The sequence below is a fragment of the Schistocerca nitens genome, chromosome 2, assembly GCF_023898315.1.
Source record: "Schistocerca nitens isolate TAMUIC-IGC-003100 chromosome 2, iqSchNite1.1, whole genome shotgun sequence".
In the NCBI taxonomy this organism is placed as follows: Eukaryota; Metazoa; Arthropoda; class Insecta; order Orthoptera; family Acrididae; genus Schistocerca; species Schistocerca nitens.
The window spans coordinates 718,340,720-718,363,029 of NC_064615.1; the positions used below are offsets into that span (position 1 = coordinate 718,340,720).

The following is a 22,310-nucleotide window of genomic DNA, read 5'->3' on the forward strand; positions in this document are numbered from 1 at the left end:
AATTGTAGTAGCAGGGAATGTCTGCACCAAAGTATTGTTGGCAGGAGAGACCGCACATTGATGTAATTTTAAAAAGGGCGGGAGAGACCACGTATGGATACATTTTAAGAAAAGAGCTGGAAAGACCGCGCATTAATACATTTTCTAATGGTAGCAGGGATTGTCTGCACCAGAAAGCATTGTTGGCGGGAGAGACCGCACTTTAGCGTTCGTAGGAAGTCAGTAGTATGCGAGAAGTGAAGCGAGTCGGTAGCAGGTCTGAAGCGAGAGGTTGAGAGGAGCGGTGTGTCTGCTAGCCACCAGCTATGATTTACAGGAGATTATAAACGGATGTACAGAGACATCAGCTAACTATCATCATAAGAGGAACTAATATTATTGAATTAATTTTTTGAGAAACCCAAGACTACTGAAGGTATGCTTGCGCATTGCTAGTTGTAAGATTATTGTAAAAAGTAAGTCCCATTTGAACGTTTGTAAAATCATTTCATTCAGAATATAATTAATTTTTGCCAGCAATATTGCATTACTGATTATAATCAATCTCAAAAAACCATCAACGTAAAGCTTTGCAAAATTTTATTGTTGTCAAGAAAAAGTTTAACTATGAATTACGTAACGTCAGTCAAATTAATTAAAGAATAACGTCAGCTTTGCTATTAAAGAATAACGTCAGCTATGGTAATAAATACAGCCACTTATTATGAGAGCTCACCAGCAGCTAATAGAGTATAGTAAAACAGAGTAAGTATACTCATGACGCAGTTCGATGTAGCAGTCAGGTGGCGATCCAGTAACAGTAAAAAAGGTAGGGAACAGTTTTGGGTTATTGCAGGTAACAACTGAGGGCCACGACGACGACACATTCTTTGTTTCGTCGAAATAATCAGAAAATCACTTTTAATAAGCAGGAATGAAATTTGTATGCGAAGATGGACAAAAGAATTAATTTCAAAGGGAAGATTTCATTTGTTATTATTAAGCAAGAGGTAGAAATCCTGAGGGAAGCTTTCATAGGTTATTGTAGAGGGGAAGGTTGAGTAACAAATGAGATATAGAGGAGACGGTTATTGCGTAACAAAAAAGATATAGAGGAGACGGGAAGGTTTCACTTGACACAAAAAAAAAGAGGAGACGGGAAGGTTTCAACGTTACCTACCATTTTTTTTTACCGGTATGTAAGAGTGGTATGCGTGAACCTGAAATAATGTGACGACAAATTCTGTGTCCTATTGGCAGTCAACGAATGAAGCGGCATTAAAAATCAAAATTATTTGCCATCAGCAGTGAGTTTTCGATCTCTTAAACATACGGCCTGGAGAGCGGTGTGCTGACCACATGCCCCTCCATATCTGCATCCAGTGACGCCTGTGTGCTGAGGACGATACGGCGGCCGATCGGTACCGTTAAGACTTCATGGCCTGTTTGGGCGGAGTTTAGTTCTTTTAGCAAATAGGTTTGCTGATGCTAGAGCCTGAAAAAACATGACGAACATTTTTATACTGAAACCTGATTCGAACCCAAACACCCATCATACTCGGAGACTTTGAGGACTCTGAAATCTTGTCCAGGCAAAGAACTGATGGAACTTTATCGCCAATATGGGATTAGATCCTGGGAGGGGGAAAATACGAGCTCTAATCGCAACCCAGAATCAATATACTCAACATCTCAAGCTCAAATAAAAGATGGAATAAGTGTCCTGTGACGTTACATGGAGTCTGGTTCATGAAATAAACTAAAAATATAAGTGTAACAAAGGTTAATGGTAACAGAGTTTTTACACACACTAACGACTTTTTCATGACCCATGCTGACCCCTAGTCGCTAGCGAAGAGAGGTAAATAGGCCTATGAAAAACAGTCGCTCGAGTGGGAATCGAAACCAGAACTTAAGTATACAAAGATACTATCAAGCCACCAGACCAGCAAGCTTCACGCTTGGTAATGATTTTATCGTAATGCAGGCGTGCCACCTGGATGAGATTTCTGACACGTGACTCCATGGAGCGGATTACAACCTGTTTAAGCCGGCCGCTGTGGCCGAGCGGTTCTAGGCGCTTCAGTCCGGAACCGCGCTGCTGCTACGATCGCAGGTTCGAATCCTGCCTCAGGCATGGATATGTGTGATGTCCTTAGGTTGGTTAGGCTTGTTTTACAATGTGACAATGTTCCCACAGACCTAGCAACCATACGTGACATTCAGTTTTGTCATTGTCGTGCTGATGACTAATACAGAAGATCTGCATTGAAACAAGCTGTAGTTTCTGTGTGGAACGATCTTCCTGGACTAAAAACATGCTTTTGACAATTAGAAGACACACAACAAGTGAAATTCGTTCAGAATATCTAACTAAAATACCAAGGAAATATCAAATGAATTTAGCAGGATAATTCTGTATCAGTCCAGGATGTAACTCTGCTGTCACAGGGTTGTCAGACATATTCCACAATGCTTCAAATTTCAATCATCCCCAATGCGTTTTCACGGTTAGTATGTTTCCTGAGCGGCCTAGCAATCAAAGAGCGAACGTTGTACAGCAAAGACACATCAGAAAGATCAACCAAACTGACACCTGAAATATTGAAAGTTATAAGAAAACATACTATGTGAGCAAAAGTATCCAAACACCTGACTTAAAATGACTTACAAATTCGTGGCTACCTCCATCGGTAATGCTGAAATTCAATATGGTGTTGGGCCACCCTTAGCCTTGATGACAGCTTCCACTCTCTCAGGCATAAGTTCAATAAGGTGCTGGAAGGTTTCTTGGGGAATAGCAGCCCATTCTTCATAAAGTGTTACACTGAGGAGAGCTATAGAAGTCGGTCGGCGAGGCCTGGCACGAAGTCGGCGTTCCAAAACATCCCAAAGCTATTCTATAGGATTCAGGTCAGGATTCTATGCAGGCCAGTCCATTACAGGGATGTTATTGTCGTGTAACCACTCCGCCACAGGCCGTGCATTATGAACAGATGCTCGATCGTGTACGAAGATGCAATCTCCATCCCCGAATTGCTCTTCGACAATGGGAAGCAAGAAGGTGCGTAAAACATCAATGTGGGCCTGAACTGTGATAGTGCCACGCAAAACAACAAGCGGTGCAAGCCCCCTCCAGGAGAAACACGAACACACCATAAGACCACCGCCTCCGAATTTTACTGTTGGCACTACACACGCTGGCGGATGACGTTCAACGGGCATTCGCTATACCCACACCCTGCCATCGGATCACCACGTTGGGTACCGTGATTCGTCACTCCACTCAACGTTTTTCCACTCTTCAATCGTCCCATGTTCACGCTCCTTACACCAAGCAAGGCGTCGTTTGGCATTTACCGGCGTGATATGTGGCTTATGAGCAGCCGCTCGGCCATGAAATCCAAGTTTTCTCACCTCCCGCCTAGCCGGCCAGGGTGGCCAAGCGGTTAAAGGCGCTACAGTCTGGAACCGCGCGACCGCTACGGTCGCAGGTTCGAATCCTGCTTCGGGCATGGATGTGTGTGATGTCCTTAGGTTAGTTAGGTTTAAGTAGTTCTAAGTTCTAGGCGACTGATGACCTTAGAATTTAAGTCCCATAGTGCTCAGAGCCATTTTTTTTCACCTCCCGCCTAAGTGTCATACTAGTGCAGTGGATGCTGATGCAGTTTGGAATTCCTGTGTGATGGTTTGGTTATATGTCTGCTATTACACATTACGATCTTCTTCATCTGTCGGTGGTATGTGCCAGTCAACAGACGAGGTCGGCCTGTACGCCTTTGTGCTGTACATGTCCCTTCACGTTACCACTTCAATGTCACATCGGACCTAGGAATCTTTAGGAGTGTGGAAATCTCGCGTACAGACGAATGACACAAGTGACACCCAATCACCTCACCACGTTCGAAGTCCGTGAGTTCCGCGGAGCGCCCCATTCTGCTCTCTCACGATGTCTAGTGACTACTGAGGTCGCTGATATGGAGTACCTGGCAGTAGGTGGCAGCACAATGCACCTAATATGTAAAACGTAAGTTAATGGCGGTGTCCGGATACAAGGTCTATAAGGAGCATACCTTAAGAGCTATGAAAACTTGTTCATCTTCGTTTCTGCGGAGCACATCTATTCTACTTTTCCACTTTAATGTCCATTTTCACTGGACGATAACAGCGATAAGCATCGGGTTCGAATCCTGGGAAGGTAAAAATTCAAACATCACGCTACTGCTAAAAAAATCATTAACTACTATTTGATTGTGCTTACTCAAGAATCTGATTACGTGCTGGGTTCAAACTCCCGGTCAACATAAAACTTTACATCTCGTCATTTCAAGATTTTTGCATGTGCATTAAACCATAGTTAACATCTTTGGTGGTTAGTTAAGAGGAACAAAAGTTGCTGCTTAGGAGTCCCGGCCCAATATAACGATTTTCGCAATGTAATTCCAAGTTCAGATTTACTAACTGCTACTAGCGAAAATGAAGTGTATCTTGTATCTTTATGCATAGTCAGCAATGTCCATCAATCTTGTGTTCTAGTTTCAGCCAGGCACCAACGCGTTGCATGGCCCATAGATTTCGCGTTTGAACCTACATTCAGAACAAAACAGTTGGTCATGTCTTTTAAAGTTCAAACATATGCGCAACTCGCTGCTCGTGGTTTTTAATGTAACTTTCTGGTAGATAGGAGAATTACAAATTGGTAGCCACCATGAATACAGTGAGATTATTATCGATACGTTGCTGTTGATGAGGTTTCCATATAGCACATGATTCCGTTAATCGCGGTTTTCTAACTGGTAATTTCATGAACCAGCTTATGCATACGACGGTTAACAGGCGTGTGGAAAGCCTTTTAGATATTGAGAATGCTTTGAGTTGTCATTGAATTTTGGGAGTCCAGATATCCTTTGAAAATATCTTATTAGCAAATAAATTTAGTTTTGGGAAAAGTTTGCTGTATGTTTTCTGTGGTTGAGTTACGGGCATTCGTTGTCTCAGATACTAATGATAATGGTAAAATTTTAGAAGTGTAACTTACTGTAATAAATCTGAGTTTTCAAGCGTTTAGGACTTCTCATCTGTAATAAGGAACTTCCTGAGATTGGTAATATCGTGGTATTTGCTTACAATTGGAGTTATTGCCATACAGACCAATGCCTTTCAGTGGTCAGTTGTGGTAACAATTTTGCGTAGTCGAGCGACTGTACCAGAAAGCAATTAGAGAAGCTACAAGACAGTTACGTTATGTGTCTGCATGAAAATCAGTCGGAACGCAATTCACGTCTTTTGGATTCTTTTGAACATATGACGATAATTCCAAAAGTAAGGTCTCCTATTTTTTCATAAGTACAGAACTATGTTTGTGTGGCAGTTGGTCACACTGTTATGAAGAGTGCTTCACGCGCTGTGTGTAAACATGCGCACGCCGCGCTGAGGCGCTTAGTCTTGGCTTGGTAGCCGTTGAGAATGGAGCTCCTGTTGGATGTTACCGCCAAGCTCGAATTGCACGCAGTTATTCGGTTTTTTGAACGCAAAGGGCACTGCGCCGATTGAAATCCATCGCCAATTGACAGAAGTGTATGGTGAGTCGTGCATGGATGTCAAAGATGTTCGTAAGTGGTGTAGAGCTGTTCGGACCGAAATTCACGGCGAACAAAGGAGGTTGAGCAAAGCATGCGTGAAGATCGACGGATCACCCTGGATGCTCTCTGCACGTTGGTTCCTGAGGTTTCCCGAAGCACCGCTCACAGAATTTGACGCAAACATTGAACTACTGGAAGGTGTGCCCAAGATAGGTGCCACGCATGCTGACTGAAGACCACGTGCGGCAACGAGTTGATGCTCCCCGCGCATTTTTTCACCGCCTTGCAGCCGAACTGGACAACTTTCTGGACTCAGATGAAACCTGGGCATACTACTTTACACCTGAGACGAAGCAAAAATCACGCCAGTGGAGGCATCATTCTTCGCCAAAGCCGCGGAAATTCAAACAAACATAGTCTGCCACTAAAGTCATGACAACCGTTTTTTTGGGTTCGGAAAGGGGTATTGTTGGTCGACTTTATGACTACTGGGACCACAATTAACGCTGACAGGTACTGTGAAACTCAAACGGGCAATTCAGAACTGGGGAAGAATGGTTCAAATGGCTCTGAGCACTATGGGACTCAACATCTTAGGTCATAAGTCCCCTAGAACTTAGAACTACTTAATCCTAACTAACCTAAGGACATCACAGACACCCATGCCCGAGGCAGGATTCGAACCTGCGACCGAAGCAGTCCCGCGGTTCCGGACTGCAGCGCCAGAACCACTAGACCACCGCGGCCGGCAACTGGGGAAGAGGAATGTTGAGCAAGAGCGTACACATTCTCCATGACAACGCTCACCCATATATCGCTCGGCAAACCGTTGCTCTCCTGCAACAGTTTCAGTGGAACATAGTCACCCAACCACCATATAGTCCTGACTTGGCGCCCAGTGACTGTCATCTGTTCCCTAGGTTAAAAGAACATTTTGCCAGAAAGCGATTCAGCTGCGACGACGGGGTGAAAGAAGGGGTTCATAACTTTATGAACAGCATGGCGACGAGCTGGTTTGACACGGGCATAGAAAAGCTGCCACAGCGTCTATAAAACTGCATCGACAGAAATGGTGATAATGTCGACAAATAGCTAAATGTTCAAGCTGTAAACTGATGTAAACCATTGTAGAAATAAACAGGTCTATGTACTTATAAAAGAATAGGAGACCTTACTTTTGGGATTAGCCTCGTAACAGCACATGACAGTACGTCGAATGTTAGCGAATCTTCCTGGAATGTTCGCCCTCGAAATTGTAACAGTAAATATTTTGTGCCGTCTGCCCCTGGAGTCTGATGAGTGTCTTCTTGACGCTATCGTGGTCAGTGGACGAATCCGCGACGAAATATGCAGATCTTCTCATGTTCATCTGTATCTACTCTTTTAATCGTATCAGCGTCCCAGAGAGACGAGAAATGGTGAAGAACTGACGGAAAGCGGTTTCATAAATTACCTCTTTTGTGGACGAATAATTACACTTCCTCAAGAAGTCATTCGTTTTTTAGATCTGGTGAAGATTAAAAATCTACCTACCATGTAACTGAACCGTCCAGCGAAAATTGCCCCCTTGCTGTGTTAGTGCAACTGATTGGTGTTGAGACGCCGTACCGCCAGCTGAGGAGCGCAGTGCGTGGTGTGGACGCGGCGTGCTCACCTGTTGATGAGGTGGTGGGCGGCGTCGGCCGCCGTGGCCGCGGTGTTCCGGTTGCGGTCCCTGTGCGGCAGCTGCGACGCGTTACGGCTGCAACACACGGGGAGGGCGGTGTCAGTGGCGGCGACAGCGACGGCGTTAACTGGTATTCACTACAACAGCCATTACAAGCCTAAACAGCTCCGGGAGCCGGCGCTGCGAAACATCCTGGAATGGCGCCAATTCCTCCCATTTGTGAATTCACTCACATCAACCAAATATCTAGGTCTCACCTTAAAAACCGATACGAGCTGGTTCAAACACATGATTATAAATAGATTGTATGATGATTTTCATCTGAAGAATCCTGAAAAGAAGTAATTGATGTGTATGTGCGGCACATACAATTCATAAGAAACATAGGTGAGAAAAATTTTGCATCACCAGTCAATGTTCCGAGGACAGTGTTCAATTAAGTCACCACGGGTGATTAGAAGAAAATCACAGTGGAAAAATCTGTGAATAATCTGCCAGTAGTTCGTCAGTAACATCACACACAGAGCCATACGCTGCTGAGTGCTAGCCACAGAGGGGCGGGGGGGGGGGGGGGGGGACCTCATACGGGGCCTTCCGATAGCAGAGCTTTGGTCCAATGACAGGCGAATTTGATTTAGTTTCCTAGTAAACGGTAGCTGGTTTCATCGCGTTGTGTTTCTGATTACGACTTCTTGTGTGTATTGTACTCTCTGGTTTGCACTGTTATGTTATACTACTATTCTGCTTGATCTTTGCTCGCATTTTTAATACTGAGTGAACTAAATCACGTCATATATCTTATTTACGTCTAATTCCATTATTGCCAATATGCTTTGGATAAATGGAAGGACGTTGGATCGGCAACTGCTAAGGTCACAAGATAGGTTCTTCTGTAATCTCATCAGTTCTGTATGCAGTAAAAGTGAAGATATCTGTTGGAATTACTCATCACAGTATATGTTACACCATATAGACAATGTTGTGTTGTTATGATATTGGCATACAAGGTACGAATAGTTTGCACTGAAGATGGTCACACAGTGATGGAAATCTATCTGTAAAATAAAGCACTTCAATCTTTACGACCGACGCTGCCATTTATCGAAAGTATATGTATTACTGTTTCATATAAAACAGAAGGTGGCATTGTCACTCGTGTTTATTTGTTCTTCCTGTGTGAACTGCTCGATTTAAATGTATTGTAAGTATATTGCTCGTACAAAATTGTTAAGGCTTTCGTGGCCACTTGTTGACAAACTGCCTATTGGCTTCTGTCTCGTGTTCTTCGGCCGACGTTCATCTAATGATTTTACTGACGTTTCGCCAGCACGAGTGGCTGGCATTGTCAAAGCTTCACCGTCCTTTGCCGTTGGTGAACTGGAGCCGAGCTCGCGGCCGCATACTATATGTACCTGGCGCGCCAACGTCCGAGGGCTTCTCCGCGGTCATTTCTTGCTACCTGCGACGGTCGTCCGCTGCAGTAAGGGAAGCCAGGATCCGTTTACCTTAAGGCTTTCCTCTTTCTTGTTGAAACTGTTCGCGTGTTTTTGTATTTCTACAGCTCGTATTCTAATCTATTTTTGTTTGCATCTGTTTCCCATACTTTGTTGCATTTAATAATAACTCCATGTTGACGATGATGAGTCCCATACTCCTTTACAGTGCGTAGGGGAGCGACGCGGGAGACCCGCGCCGCCTTACTAGGCAAGGTCCTAGTGGAGGTGGTTTGCCATTGCCTTCCTCCGACCGTAATGGGGATGAATGATGATGATGAAGACGACACAACAACACCCAGTCATTTCGAGGCAGGAAAAATCCCCGCCGGAAATCGAACGCGGGACCCCGTGCTCGGGAAGCGAGAACGCTACCGCGAGACCACGAGCTGCGGACAACTCCATGTTAGCAGCTTTTAACTCAAGTGATATTCAACTTTATTGCAAATTGTCATGGGACATGTATCTAACTTCGCTTGGATGGGTGTTGTTTCTTATCACCGAGCATGCTTTTAGTGACCAGAGTTTTCTTCCTTGGAAATGCTAAGAATGCAACAGTATTTACGCAGATTTGTTCACACATTATTAACTGATATTACAAACAATACGTTTTAGCAGAAATCAATGTACAAGAATCATCCCCTCACTCCAATGAAAATATCCGAGTTCTCTACTAAATGCGAGAAAGCACGGAAAACGGATGCAAACCAAAATAAAGCAGAATACGAGCAATGTACTTACAATGCATTTACATCGAGCAGTTCAAACACAGATTCGTTAACAGGTACAAATACATACTGACCAGCCAAAACATTATGACCTCAACTCAACGCGATGTCGTATGTCGCTTGGTGACATTGCAAGGGTTTGACACCGTACGAAAAGTATGTAACCGGAAAAGAGACAGATGGGGGATCACCCTAGCGAAGCTATGGGCTGCAAATGGGGAAATCCACTGAGATAAGCCACACTGAAGGCCAGATTATTATTAAGTAGAGCCTGTGAACGTGTATCTCTAAAACGGGGAAGCTGGTCGAATGCTCACGTGATACTGTCGTGAGCATCTACGGAAACTGGTAGAAGAACTGTGAAACTTCCACTAGACATTAAGTGGTTAGACGTCCAGGACTCTTCACAGAACTTCGACGGTGGATTACTGGAAACGTGTCGGCTCTTCGGATGCATCACGTTTCTTGCTACACTACGTCGATGGTCGTCTCCACTAATGTCATCATCGAGGTGAAGGGCGGCTCCAAACATTCATCGCACAACTGGCGCAGGTTGGTGGGAGCAGTATTATGCTGAGGAAAACATTCTCCTGAGGTTGCATGGGATCTTTGGTAGTAATCGAAGACACGCTGACAGCTGCGAGCCACCTGCATCCCTTCGTGCCCTCGAAGCCAGAACCGTGCTGCAGTGGTTTGTAGAGCACGATGGTGAAATGAAGTTGATGGTTTGGCCACCAAATTCCCCTGATGTGAATTCGATGGAACCCTTCTGGGTCGCTATCGGGCGTTATCAGCATGTACACAAAGCAGCAGCCCGTTATTTAGCAAATTACGTGGCCTGTGCGTAGACATCTGATGTCACATACCTCCATAAACCTACCAAAAATTTGTAGAATCGATGCAAGGCAGAATCTGTGCAGTATGGCGTTCCAAAGATGGGCCAACAAGCTATTAAGCAGGTGGTCATAATGTTTCGGCTCGTCAGTGTATGTGGGTCCACAGGTACAACGTGACGAAAGCAGCTTCTGTTTTATATGAAACAAAAACAGAAATGTAATCATTTACTTCATCCAATATCATGGATGCAAGCAAAAATGAAGGAGAATAGCCGGCCGGTGTGGCCGAGCGGTTCTAGGCGCTACAATCTGGAACCGCGCGACCGCTACGGTCGCAGGTTCGAATCCTGCCTCGGGCATGGTTGTGTGTGATGTCCTTAGGTTAGTTAGGTTTAAGTAGTTCTAAGTTCTAGGGGACTGATGACCTCAGAAGTTAGGTCCCATAGTGCTCAGAGCCATTTGCACCATTTAGAGCCAAGGAGAATACAAACAACATATTTTCAATATGATCCAAGGAGTGCAGTACACACGACAAATCATAATCAGGAACGCATTACCATGAGACCAACTTCTGTGTCCTGTCATGTCCGACGATTTTTAGGCTTTAACATATGTGTGCAATTATTTTCATTTGATAATGGCCACATAGTCGAAATTTACAATATTGGGTCACCGTCATAAGTGTTGTGCCTAAAGATGGGTTTTAACGTGGTAACTCTTCACGCTCTCCTGCCTTCTTCCATACTCTTCAGATCCGCGTAATTTCCGCTTCCCTTTACGTCGTCTGTCATATTGTATCTCTCCCTTCCTCTCAGTCTCTTCCCACGAACTAGACCTTCTCCCCTCAACGAATGTCACCACATCTCTTCTTCCTTTCTCTTATTGCGTGCAGGACTCTTCCCCCTCACCAACCATTTCCAACACTCTTTCGTTACTTATTCTTTCCATACAGCTTATACTCTCCAGTCTCCTTCACATCTCAGCTGCTTCTAGCCTTTTCTCATCCTCTCGTCTTAGTGTCCAAGTGTGTGCCCCAAAGAGTACCACACTCCAGACAAAACATTTGCCAAGTCTTTTCGTCAGACTTTTATCTAGTTTTCCATATAATAATTTCCTCTTTCTACTGAATGCCTCCTTCGCTATGCCAATGCGAGTTTTCAGCTCCTGATGGCATCTCCAGTCTTCAGTAATCGTACTTCCAAGATATTTCAGTGCTCTTACTCGGCTAATAATGACGTGTGCTGTCTTAATACTTGTCAGTCCCCTTCATTTGACGATGTCCATAGTCTTTGTCGTTGCGGTATTGATTCTCGTCCTTTACAATGCTGCTTCCTTCAGAAAATTTACTTCCAGTGTTTATTCTTACTTTTCGTTGTAAATATAACTGCTGTACCAATCACCTCTCCATTAAGTCTGCTCCTTTCCTCTTCAAAATACCCATCACCTCGCTCTATTATGCTCTGTGGAAAGTTTTTTTTTCCAAACAAATAAAAAAACAGCACAAATTTCTCTACCTTCCCCTATGATTCTTAACAGGCCAATAGTATCTCTTGTTCCTTTCTTCTTTTAAAAGCGAACTGTTTCTCCTCAACCCATCTATCTAGCTTGGCATATAGCCTTCTTTTCAGCACTCACAGCAATACTTTAGCTGCATGAGAAACTACGTTGATAGTCATATGTTCTTCACGTTTTTTGGCATTTCTCTTTTTCTCATTCAGTATAATTCCTTCTTTTCCGTGTTTACCCAAAACTTCAACATTTCTGCTGGCAAGTTATCAATTCCAAGTGCCATCCAGTTTTCATCTCCTTCAGCGCCTCTTGTGCTCCTGCTTCCGAGAAGCTGTAGTCCTTACCATTTTACGGCACATATTCCTGCTCTTAAAGCTTGATTTCACTTGGTATTTGATCCATATTATACAGACATCCTATATATTCTTGCCGTCTGCCCAAAACCTCCTGTGGTTCTTCACCCAGTGTACCATCCACTCTTTTTTTTTTTTTACATGTTTGTCTTCCTCCTTTTACTTTCGGAAACCATCTCACTGCCCAATGTGTACACTATTTCATACTTTCCCTTTATGTTCATTTTCTCTATTTCCTCGCATTTTTCTTTCATCCATATTTCTCTTGCTTCTTGAGTTTCTCTGCTTAATTCATTATTCCGTTCCTTGTACCTTTTTTTAAAAAATATTTTTCCTTTCTTCCATCTCTTTCAATATGTTTTCAATTACCCAATTTTCGCTGATACTTTTAGTCACTTCCTACTACTTCTTTGGTGGGACCCATGAGTCCTTCCTTCATCTTTATTCATTTCTCATTTGCCTATTCTTCATTTCTACTTCTTTTTCATTTTTCCATAAACCTGCCTTTACTCTAAAGCCTTGACTACGTCCCTGAGGACCTCCAAGTTTAGTCTATCTTTTGCTTTACCTCTCCACACTTTCTTCAACCTCATTTGTATTTCTTCCATTACGAGGTTGTGGTCTGAATTTACGTCTGCTCCTGGGTAAGCTTTGGCATTCTTCAGACAGTTCCTAAACTTTCGTGTATAAAGATGTAGTCCAACTGATACCGTTCTCTATTCAAATTTAAGATCCATGTATGTCTCCTTTTTGATTTTCAAATAATATGTTACCCACTAATAGTGAGTTTTCTTTGAAGTTTACAAATAAATAATTTTACAATCAAAAGGTTACCACGATGTCATTTACAAAATTATACATGACTGCGAATGCCAGTGATGAGAAGTTAATCTTAGCTTTTGTTGAGATTTCTCGAATATAGTACTTTTCAAGGTCGCAGAAACGTTTCCAGACACGCACTTAACTACGGTGTCAGCCTTAAAGTACCAGGGGCGTTCAATAAGTAGTGCAACACATTTTTTCCTCAGTCAGTTTCGATTGAGAAACTGCGGAATCTGTTGTGGGATGTCGTGGAATATTCCTGTTTCAGCATCTGTAGCTTCATGAAGTCCCAATAATTGGTGGCGCTATAAGCGGCCTTCAAAGTGACGTCTGTAATGGAGGTGCGTGCCAAGCAGAAAACTGTCACTGAGTTTCTTTTTGTGGAAAACCAAAACATCGCAGACATGCACAGGCGCTTGCAGAATGTCTACGGAGACCTGACAGTGAACAAAAGCATGGTGAGTCGCTGGGCGAAACGTCCGTTGCTATCCTATCAATGTCTCTCAAACCTATGCGATCCCTCGTGTACCGACCGGCCGCGCACATCCGTGACACATGCAATATTGGAACTTGCGGACACTCTCATTCAAAGTGATCGATGGATCATAATCAAACATCTCGCTGTATAATTGGACGTCTTTGTTCTTAGTGCTGACACACTTGTCCAACAGTTAGGATACTCAAAGATGTGTGACTGTTGGGGTCCTCATCGCCTAACAGGCCGCAAGGAGCAACGAAGAACCATCTGTGCGAATTTCTTGCGCACTACGAGGCTGATCGTGACAAATTTTTGTTTATCTAGTACCTCACGCCGCGGAAGTCGAACACGCGCCAGAACAAATGAATGTGGTCAGCCCATAGAGGGCTCCGCGTCCGCGGCGGCTATTCCGCACAGCGGCTCTCGCGCATCGAGGGCGCCACCGCTACGCCACGTGCAGACAGAGGCCAATAGCCGCTCCCTCCGGTTTCGTATACAGGGACCCGCTCTGCCCTAGTCCAGTGTTCTTTTAATTGTCGCAGTGTGTGGCTTTTTGTGTGTGCTACTTTTAAACAGTTTTTTTATCTCCATTTTACAGTCACCCCGTTTTTTTGTCTATTGCCTTCCATGATGTTCCCCCTTTTTTTATATCTATGTTCACTATAGTCTCTCCTTTGTTATTTTTAAATGTCTTCTATTGTTTGTTCTATGTCTTTCGGCTGAAGAGCAGCGCATATGCTGCTGCCAGCCCGCCCCGATGGGGAATTGAAATACAATAAAAAAAAAAAAAACCTAGTCCAGTCAGTCTGGTACTCGCTCTGGATTGAGTTTCTATCTCGGCGGTACTGTGTTCTTGTCGTTGCTCGTTGTTGACTTTTGCCTGGCTCTGGTTCCGAGTGGATTTACTGTTGGTGTTTGGTGTTGTGGTTTCTACAAGCCTCCATTGTTTATCTCTTCCTTGTTGTGTCGGTCATAGTCGGTCGTGGTCGGTTGTTGTCGGTTGTCGTTGGTCTGTCGTCCGACTCGTCCTTGTGTTTACCCGGTGGTGCGTGCTCCACCGCCGGTGGCTTCCCCGCCTGGCGGCTCCGATCCGCAGCCCAAGGCGTTTCCGCAGTTGGTTGTGGTTGCCACAGTTGAACGTTGTCACAGGTGATGAAACATGGGTTCGTCATTTCGGACTGGAAACGGAACGACAATCCATGGAGTGGTGCTACACCATCTCTCCTCTGAAGAAACGCTTCAAAGCCGCACCCTCAGCCGATAAAGTCAAATGGTGACTGTCTTCTGGGACTCTGAGGGGGTTATTCTGTTTGATGTCCTCCATCATTGTGCAGTGATAAATCTGAAATGTATTGTCCTACCCTTAGAAAACTGAAGAAACGACTTCAGCATGTTCGTCGCTACAATTACGCGAACGAACTTCTCCTTCAGAATGAGATTTTCACTCTGCAGCAGAGTGTGCGCTGTTATGAAACTTCCTGGCAGATTAAAACTGTGCTGGACCGATACTCGAACTCGGGACCTTTGCCTTTCGCGGGCAAGTGCTCTACCGTTTGAGCTACCTAAGCACGATTCACGACCCGTTCTCACAGCTTCAGTTCTGGCAGTACCACGTCTGCTACATTCCAAACTTCACAGAAGCTCTTCTGCGAACCATGCAGAACTAGCACTCCTGGAAGAAGTTTCATAACAGCGCACACTCCACTGCAGAGTGAAAATCTCATATGGTTCGCAGAAGAGCTTCTGTGAAGTTTGGAAGGTAGGAGACGAGGTCCTGGCAGAATTGCAGCTGTGAGGACGGATCGTGAGTCGTGCTTGGGTAGCTCAGATTGTAGAACACTTGCCCGCTAAAGGCAAAGGTCCCGAGTTCGAATCTCGGTCCAACACACGGTTTTAATCTGCCAGGAAGTTTCAGAACTTCTCCTTGTCCATGACAACACAAGGTCTCACACAAGTCAGCATATCCAAGAGGAGTTCACAAAACTTCATTGATTGTTCTTCCTCATCCACCACACAGCCCAGATCTCACACCTTCTAGCTTTCATCTGTCTGGCCTAATGAAGGATGCAATCCACGGGAAGCAGTATGTTGATGATGGGGAGGTTATTAATGGAGCAAGACGTTGGCTCCGACCTCATGCAGCAGACTGGTAACATGCGGGCATACAAGCTTTCCCAGTAAGGTGGCGTAAGGCCGTCGTATAGAATAGAGATTATGTTGTAAAAAATGGGGTTTCGTAGCGAAAAGTGTGAGGAATATCGTAGTGCACTGGAATTCTGTATAAAACCAACCTTTCAGAAAAAAAGTGTTATTGATCACCCATTGTAAAAATTAAAAACGTGATCATGTAATGCTCGTAATTCGCGAAAAAAGAATACGGATTTTCGAGCCATATTTCTCCGTATTCAAAGTTCATTGCCAGAACACTAAGTGTGCTGCCGTCGTTCTCTGCTTCCGTGTCATAACACGGGCAGCGCACTACCGGTACTTTGGTGTTCTGCGGGTAGCCAACCGCAGTACGCCTGGCCTGTGTTCGGCTGTGTGGCCGCTCGCTAGCCCGCCAGCATGCCTCCAGCCCGGCTGGCCCACAGGTCGCGAGCACAGGCTACAACAAGCTCTCCGTGAGCTACGTCTGCAGTCTTCGTCTCATGTACATAAAGTTTCATATAACCTAGGCAAAGTAAGGCTGCATGGCCAATTACACCGTAGCATGACACACGCACTTTTATGTTTAATATAAAAGATCCGACGAAATATAATTAAAAAATACATCTTTTATATACCCAACTACCACAAATATCTCATCTAGGCAACAATCTCAAGAAGCAGGAAGCTTTTGCTTCTTGTTAGTCGTCTGTATCATATTCAGCCTAAATGAAAAAAAAGACAAAAAAAAAACAAAAAAAAATATATATTCATGCTGTACTTCTTTTCCTGTACTAACAGGAAAGAAAACTCCAGTTTCACGGAAAATAATTTTGGTGAGAATTTTATCAGACAACAGTGTATAAGAAGAACGTCATTCAGGTTTTGAGCACTCATTGTACCCCTTTCCTCTGAAGCAAGACTTGCACAACTGAAATTCAACTCTGCCATCCCGGTAGAATGGAGCTTGCGTAGAGCGTGATCTGGTGACATTGATTCCGACTGAGACTATATGTACATCTACATCCATACTCTGCAAACCAACGTGAGGTGCGTGGCGAAGGGCACCTCCCACTGCATCGTTCATTAGGGCTTTTCCCCGTTCCATTCACTTATGGAATACGGGACGAATAATTGTTTAAATGCCTCCGTGCATGCTGTAATTAATCTAACCTTGTCCTCACAATCCCTATGGGAGTGATATGTAGAGGGTTGTAGCATATCCTTAGAGTCATCATTTAAATATGGTTATTGAAACTTCGTTAGTAGACTTTCTCTGGATAGTTCCCACCTAGCTTCATTTCTTTGAATATTCGAAGAAATGTGACTGACGGCCGAACAACAGCGACTTACACGCATCGAGAATAGAAAATAGTGCATTGAGAATGGCTAGCCACTAGCCAAAATCTGGATTTGCGTAATAAATTCTAAAAAAGGACAACTGATTTCTGCACTCTATAATTTATAAGCATATCAAAATTTCCCTTAAGTGATTTATGGAAACAGTGAGGAACATAAATCAGGATGGTTTGCCAAAGAATTGAACCACGAATCTTTCGAATAACACCAAAAGATTGAGAAATGCGAGAATTGGAACTTTAATAGTGGCAACTATTTATTTACAGTTCGTACAAAATAGATACGTGTATCAAAGTTTTACTGACCTTCAAAGTAGTCACCAGCATTGTGTATAACCCGTTGCCAGCGATGTGAAAGTTCGCAGGATACTCTTAGCAATGCCAGTTGTGTTAACAGTTCCACCGGCGCGGTCTACTGCCCGACGAATTTGTAGCAGTTCTGAAACGAATGCCGTGAAGTGTATTCTTCAGTTTAGAAATCGAGTTAAACTTACTAGGGCTTAATTCAGGGGAGTGCAGTAGGCAGTATAGCACTTAGCAGCCACATCAGTCAAACAAATTAGTAGCAGCTTGCACTACACGTGCTTGAGTATTGTCCTGCAAAATGATGGTCAGGTCATGCAGAAAGTGTCATTACTTCTGTCTCTAAGCTGGTCATAGGTTGTGTTCCAAAAATTAACAGCACCTGACCATCATTTTGCAGGACAATGCTCAAGCACGTACAGTGCAAGCTGTTACTGATTTGTTTCACTGATGGGGCTGCTGAGTGCTATACAACCTACTGCACTCCCCTGGCTTAAACCTTCGTGAGTTCAACTTGAATTCTAAACTGAAGGAAAAACTTCACGGCATTCGCTTCAGAACAGCTACAAATTCGTCGGGCAATATACTGCGCCGCTCGAAGTGTCAACACAACTGGCACTGCTAAGAGTATCCCACGACTTCCACATCGCTGGCAACGGGTTATATACAATGCTGGTGACTACTTTGAAGGTCAGTAAAACTTTGAAACTCGTATCTATTTTGTAATAGCTCTAAATAAATAGTTGACACTATTATAGTTCCAGTCCTCGTAGTAACGCTGGCTAGCAAAACTAATAATCTAAGAATGAAAAACATTTCAATTTAATATGGATTTCAAGCTGGTACCACGGCTTGGGCGGCTGTTGCAGAGCAACACTTACAACCTCCCTCCCCAACTGTTGTGGCCCCCTCAGTTTCATACCGAAACCGTAAATCGACCGCAAGGGCATAACTACATGTAGACGACGTTCTTTCTCTCGAAGACGAACGGAAAATGACTTACCATTTTGTCTTTGGTTCCTCATTTTGATCAATAATGCTGTGAACCTTCCAGTCAGGCCACGTGTACTTCCAAAGCCAAGAGTACATCAAGACAGTGGATAATTCAAAACTGAAAATGAAGCTGGGCAAGGCATATCCGGTTTGAAAAAAAAAGTCATTAAATTGTGATAAAGTGATTCACACAAATGGATCTTCTCTCAATCGTTTTCTATATTTTCAATAGGGCTTTGTTTGTGTTGATTATAGAGAAATTCTAGAAAAGACTGGAGTTCAAGACAACAAATTTGGAAGTCGGAGTCATAACACAGTATAGTAAATCAGAAACGCAGCCGATATGCTGGCATCAAGATAATGAAACACTTGTGTAATTTATGTACTTAGAGTGACAGGAAAAGGGATAATACGAGATGCATTCAAGTTCTAAGGCCTCCGATTTTTTTTCTAATTAACTACTCACCCGAAATCGATGAAACTGGCGTTACTTCTTGACGTAATCGTCCTGCAGACGTACACATTTTTCACAACGCTGACGCCATGATTCCATGGCAGCGGTGAAGGCTTCTTTAGGAGTCTGTTTTGACCACTGGAAAATCGCTGAGGCAATAGCAGCACGGCTGGTGAATGTGCGGCCACAGAGAGTGTCTTTCATTGTTGGAAAAAGCCAAAAGTCACTAGGAGCCAGGTCAGGTGAGTAGGGAGCATGAGGAATCACTTCAAAGTTGTTATCACGAAGAAACTGTTGCGTAACGTTAGTTCGATGTGCGGGTGCGTTGTCTTGGTGAAACAGCACACGCGCAGCCCTTCCCAGACGTTTTTGTTGCAGTGCAGGAAGGAATTTGTTCTTCAAAACATTTTCGTAGGATGCACTTGTTACCGTAGTGCCCTTTGGAACGCAATTGGTAAGGATTACGCCCTCGCTGTCCCAGAACATGGACACCATCATTTTTTCAGCACTGGCGGTTACCCGAAATTTTTTTGGTGGCCGTGAATCTGTGTGCTTCCATTGAGCTGACTGGCGCTTTGTTTCTGGATTGAAAAATGGCATCCACGTCTCATCCATTGTCAGAACCGACGAAAAGAAAATCCCATTCATGCTGTCGTTGCGCGTCAACATTGCTTGGCAACATGCCACATGGGCAGCCATGTGGTCGTGCATCAGCATTCGTCGCACCCACCTGGAAAACGAATGATTGCACGCTGTTCAAGTAAGGTAAATGTCGCCATTTTAAGTATTTAAAACAGTTCTCATTCTCGCCGCTGGCGGTAAAATTCCATCTGCCGTACGGTGCTGCCATCTCTGGGACGTATTGACAATGAACGCGGCCTCATTTTAAAACAATGCGCATGTTTCTATCTCTTTCCAGTCCGGAGAAAAAAAATCGGAGGCCTTACAATTTGAATGCACCTAGTATAGAGAAAAAGAGAATGATAATGATTTCATTTACTCAGAATATAAATGTAAAAAATAATAACGTTGTCGGGGAAAATTTGCAATCACTGGGTGTGAAAGAGGTCTTTTATTGACTGTGTCAGTTGCTTTAGTTTCAGACATGACTGGTTTCACTTCAACATTAACAATCCTCAGACCTCCTGATCGCCGTAAAATAACTAATCAACAAATACTCTACGAAATACGACGTCGTCGTTATACGATACCAACAAACTTCAAATGTACCAGAATGTACCTGACTGTATCGGTTAAAATAGTAACCCGTTGAACTTATCATCAAAATTTACATGGTACGTCACAGGATAAAATAGTGGTTTGATAGAATATACTTTATTCATATAAGGCGCAAATCAACCGCCAATAGGTGGCGTCTGGTACATTTGTCACACAGGAATAAAAAATGTATACCGACAAGGAATTAATGACAGTCTTTCTCTGTGAATTGAAAGTATTGTTCTTCGAAATACTTGATTAAAGCTTAAAACGTTATAAAAAAAGTAAAAAAAAACTGTGATTTGAATGGCGGACGGCGTCCGTATGCAAGGCGTTGCTGCAGGCCTGTCTTCGTCGCTGCTCTGGTGTTGTGCCCCAGGCCGACCAGTCGTTTGCAATCCACCGTTGTGGGCAAAGGGCAGCGACTCCAGATTGGGGTTTTTCCGCAATTTTGGGGAGGAATACTTCCTGGGGGCAACTTCTGGGGAAAGAGAACTGTTGAGGAAATTTTTGTGGAAGAAAATTTCGGTACCGGGTACACTGGAAAGTATTTTATTTGCTTAGTCTTATTAATAACTGTATCTTTGATATTTTAGTCCAAACGACACATACTCAGTTTTTGTGGATATTCACTAGACCTCACTATTTCTTCAACTCAATCAGTACACCTTTCCCTTTGTGAACGACGTTAGGCTCACCGCAGTGATACCTCTCCGTGACATCACTATGACGTGTACATACCCAGTTTGGACCGTTCCGGATGTCTATCGACTTTTGTGGTCGTACCGAGTTCTGAGGAGGCGCCATACTGGATTTCGTCTTTTTAGCTGAAGCTTGTATTTGGTGGGTTTTATATTATAAAGTACGTCCTATCAATACATGCTGTTTGAAATACTGAGGATCTCTCGAAAACCCTTCGGGATTGGTATGATTTGTCGTCATTAAATGTGACATAGGGACAGACCGGCGGTCAAGAGGTTACAAATGTAAGTAAAACATACAGGCGCGGATTTTGTGTGTTCGCAGTAGCGTAGCGGATAGTGGTGTCGAGTGGCGAAATAAGATACAGATGGCGCACTAATGGTAAATCAACAGAACAACGAAAAAAGCACGAAGAGAGCGACTGCGAAGCTCCTAGATCAGGTTTTTTATTTTTCCGGTCAGGCTATTGTTTTCATTTACAAATTAAAAATTTTAGTTTTTATACTACAATTTTTTGATAAGTATGATTATTTTATGGCCCTATTTCACACCTGTTTTTACACCTATTTCAGCTTCCAATAATAATAAAAAATAATAGTTTAAAAGAATTGGTAGGTTTAAGATATTTGAGGAAAGTTGCCGAAATAGTATCTATTGTCTGCCATGGGAAAATTTCGGAAACTGGATCTAAAACGCTGGGCTGTTTACCGACTTCAGGCACAGCACACGCGTTCCGACTGTCCCACCACACACTTTCTCTGCCCTACCCATAAACAGTCATCAACTTAGTAAGCCGTCATAAAAGTTAAAATAGGCATTCTGATTTAATTCATTCTGCTCATTCAAAATTAGGTATGGATCTCGCTTTCTGTGGTCGTAAATTTGAAGTTCCTCTGAGAAGTTGTGGACTCCTCTCTTAAGACCCTTGCGTAAGATGCTCAAATTTTGATCAATGCTCGTGTACAGTGCTTTAAAGTTTCCTCATGTGCTCAAAGGCTGTTTTGTTATGAGACTACGTGCGCTGCCCGAATCGAGTTTCGAAGCTGCTCTCCATTTGCCCTCTGTACTTTTTATTAGAGTGATTGCACATGATCCTATACACACTTGACTCCCGAAACTTTTTCCCACTATTACATATTTTATGGTGGAGACTGAATCTTAGCATCTTTTTCTTACGGAAAAAAACGTATTTTTACATTTGCTTTATGAAAGCATCTCTTGATTCTATCGGAAATCTTCCTGTTGTAGGTGGTAGCCACTTATTTTGTTGTTGTTGGAATTCGTAACTGTGATGGGACATTTACTTATCTGTTTTAGTTGTTTTTCCTTTCCTCTATTACAAATTTTCGTCATACCCCTCCCTCTGTATCCATTCTTCATGGCCGCTGGCTTTAAAATACTCAGCTCTCTTTCAACTTCATGCAGGCGTGGGAGCAATTTTAATAATCTATTCACCATTGCATTGAAATACGCTCACATAACTTTGAACCACATACTACAGTAGTTTTTACTCTTCTGCTATCAGATTTTCTCACAGGTTGCCCATAAATGAGGTACCCACAATTCATCCATCATAAATTAAAATAAATTCACCTGATTGAAGTTTAAAATTAGTGGTAAGGAAACATACAATGTTGCCAGCCCACAAAGGTTGTCACAGTGTCCTTTTTACATTGTCGTTTCGTCCAAGT

General features: G+C 43.4%; 1 protein-coding gene across 4 annotated transcripts in view; it reads right to left on the reverse strand.

Annotated features, from left to right (window-relative positions):
• The window catches only part of LOC126236895 (schwannomin-interacting protein 1 homolog), an 816,191-nt gene that overhangs the window by 561,207 nt on the left and 232,674 nt on the right, over positions 1-22,310 (reverse strand). For all 4 annotated transcript variants that reach the window (XM_049946538.1, XM_049946537.1, XM_049946536.1 and 1 more), the window contains exon 3: positions 7,216-7,302. In XM_049946538.1, coding sequence (XP_049802495.1) covers positions 7,216-7,302 — 87 coding nt within the window. The remainder of the gene's footprint in view (positions 1-7,215; positions 7,303-22,310) is intronic.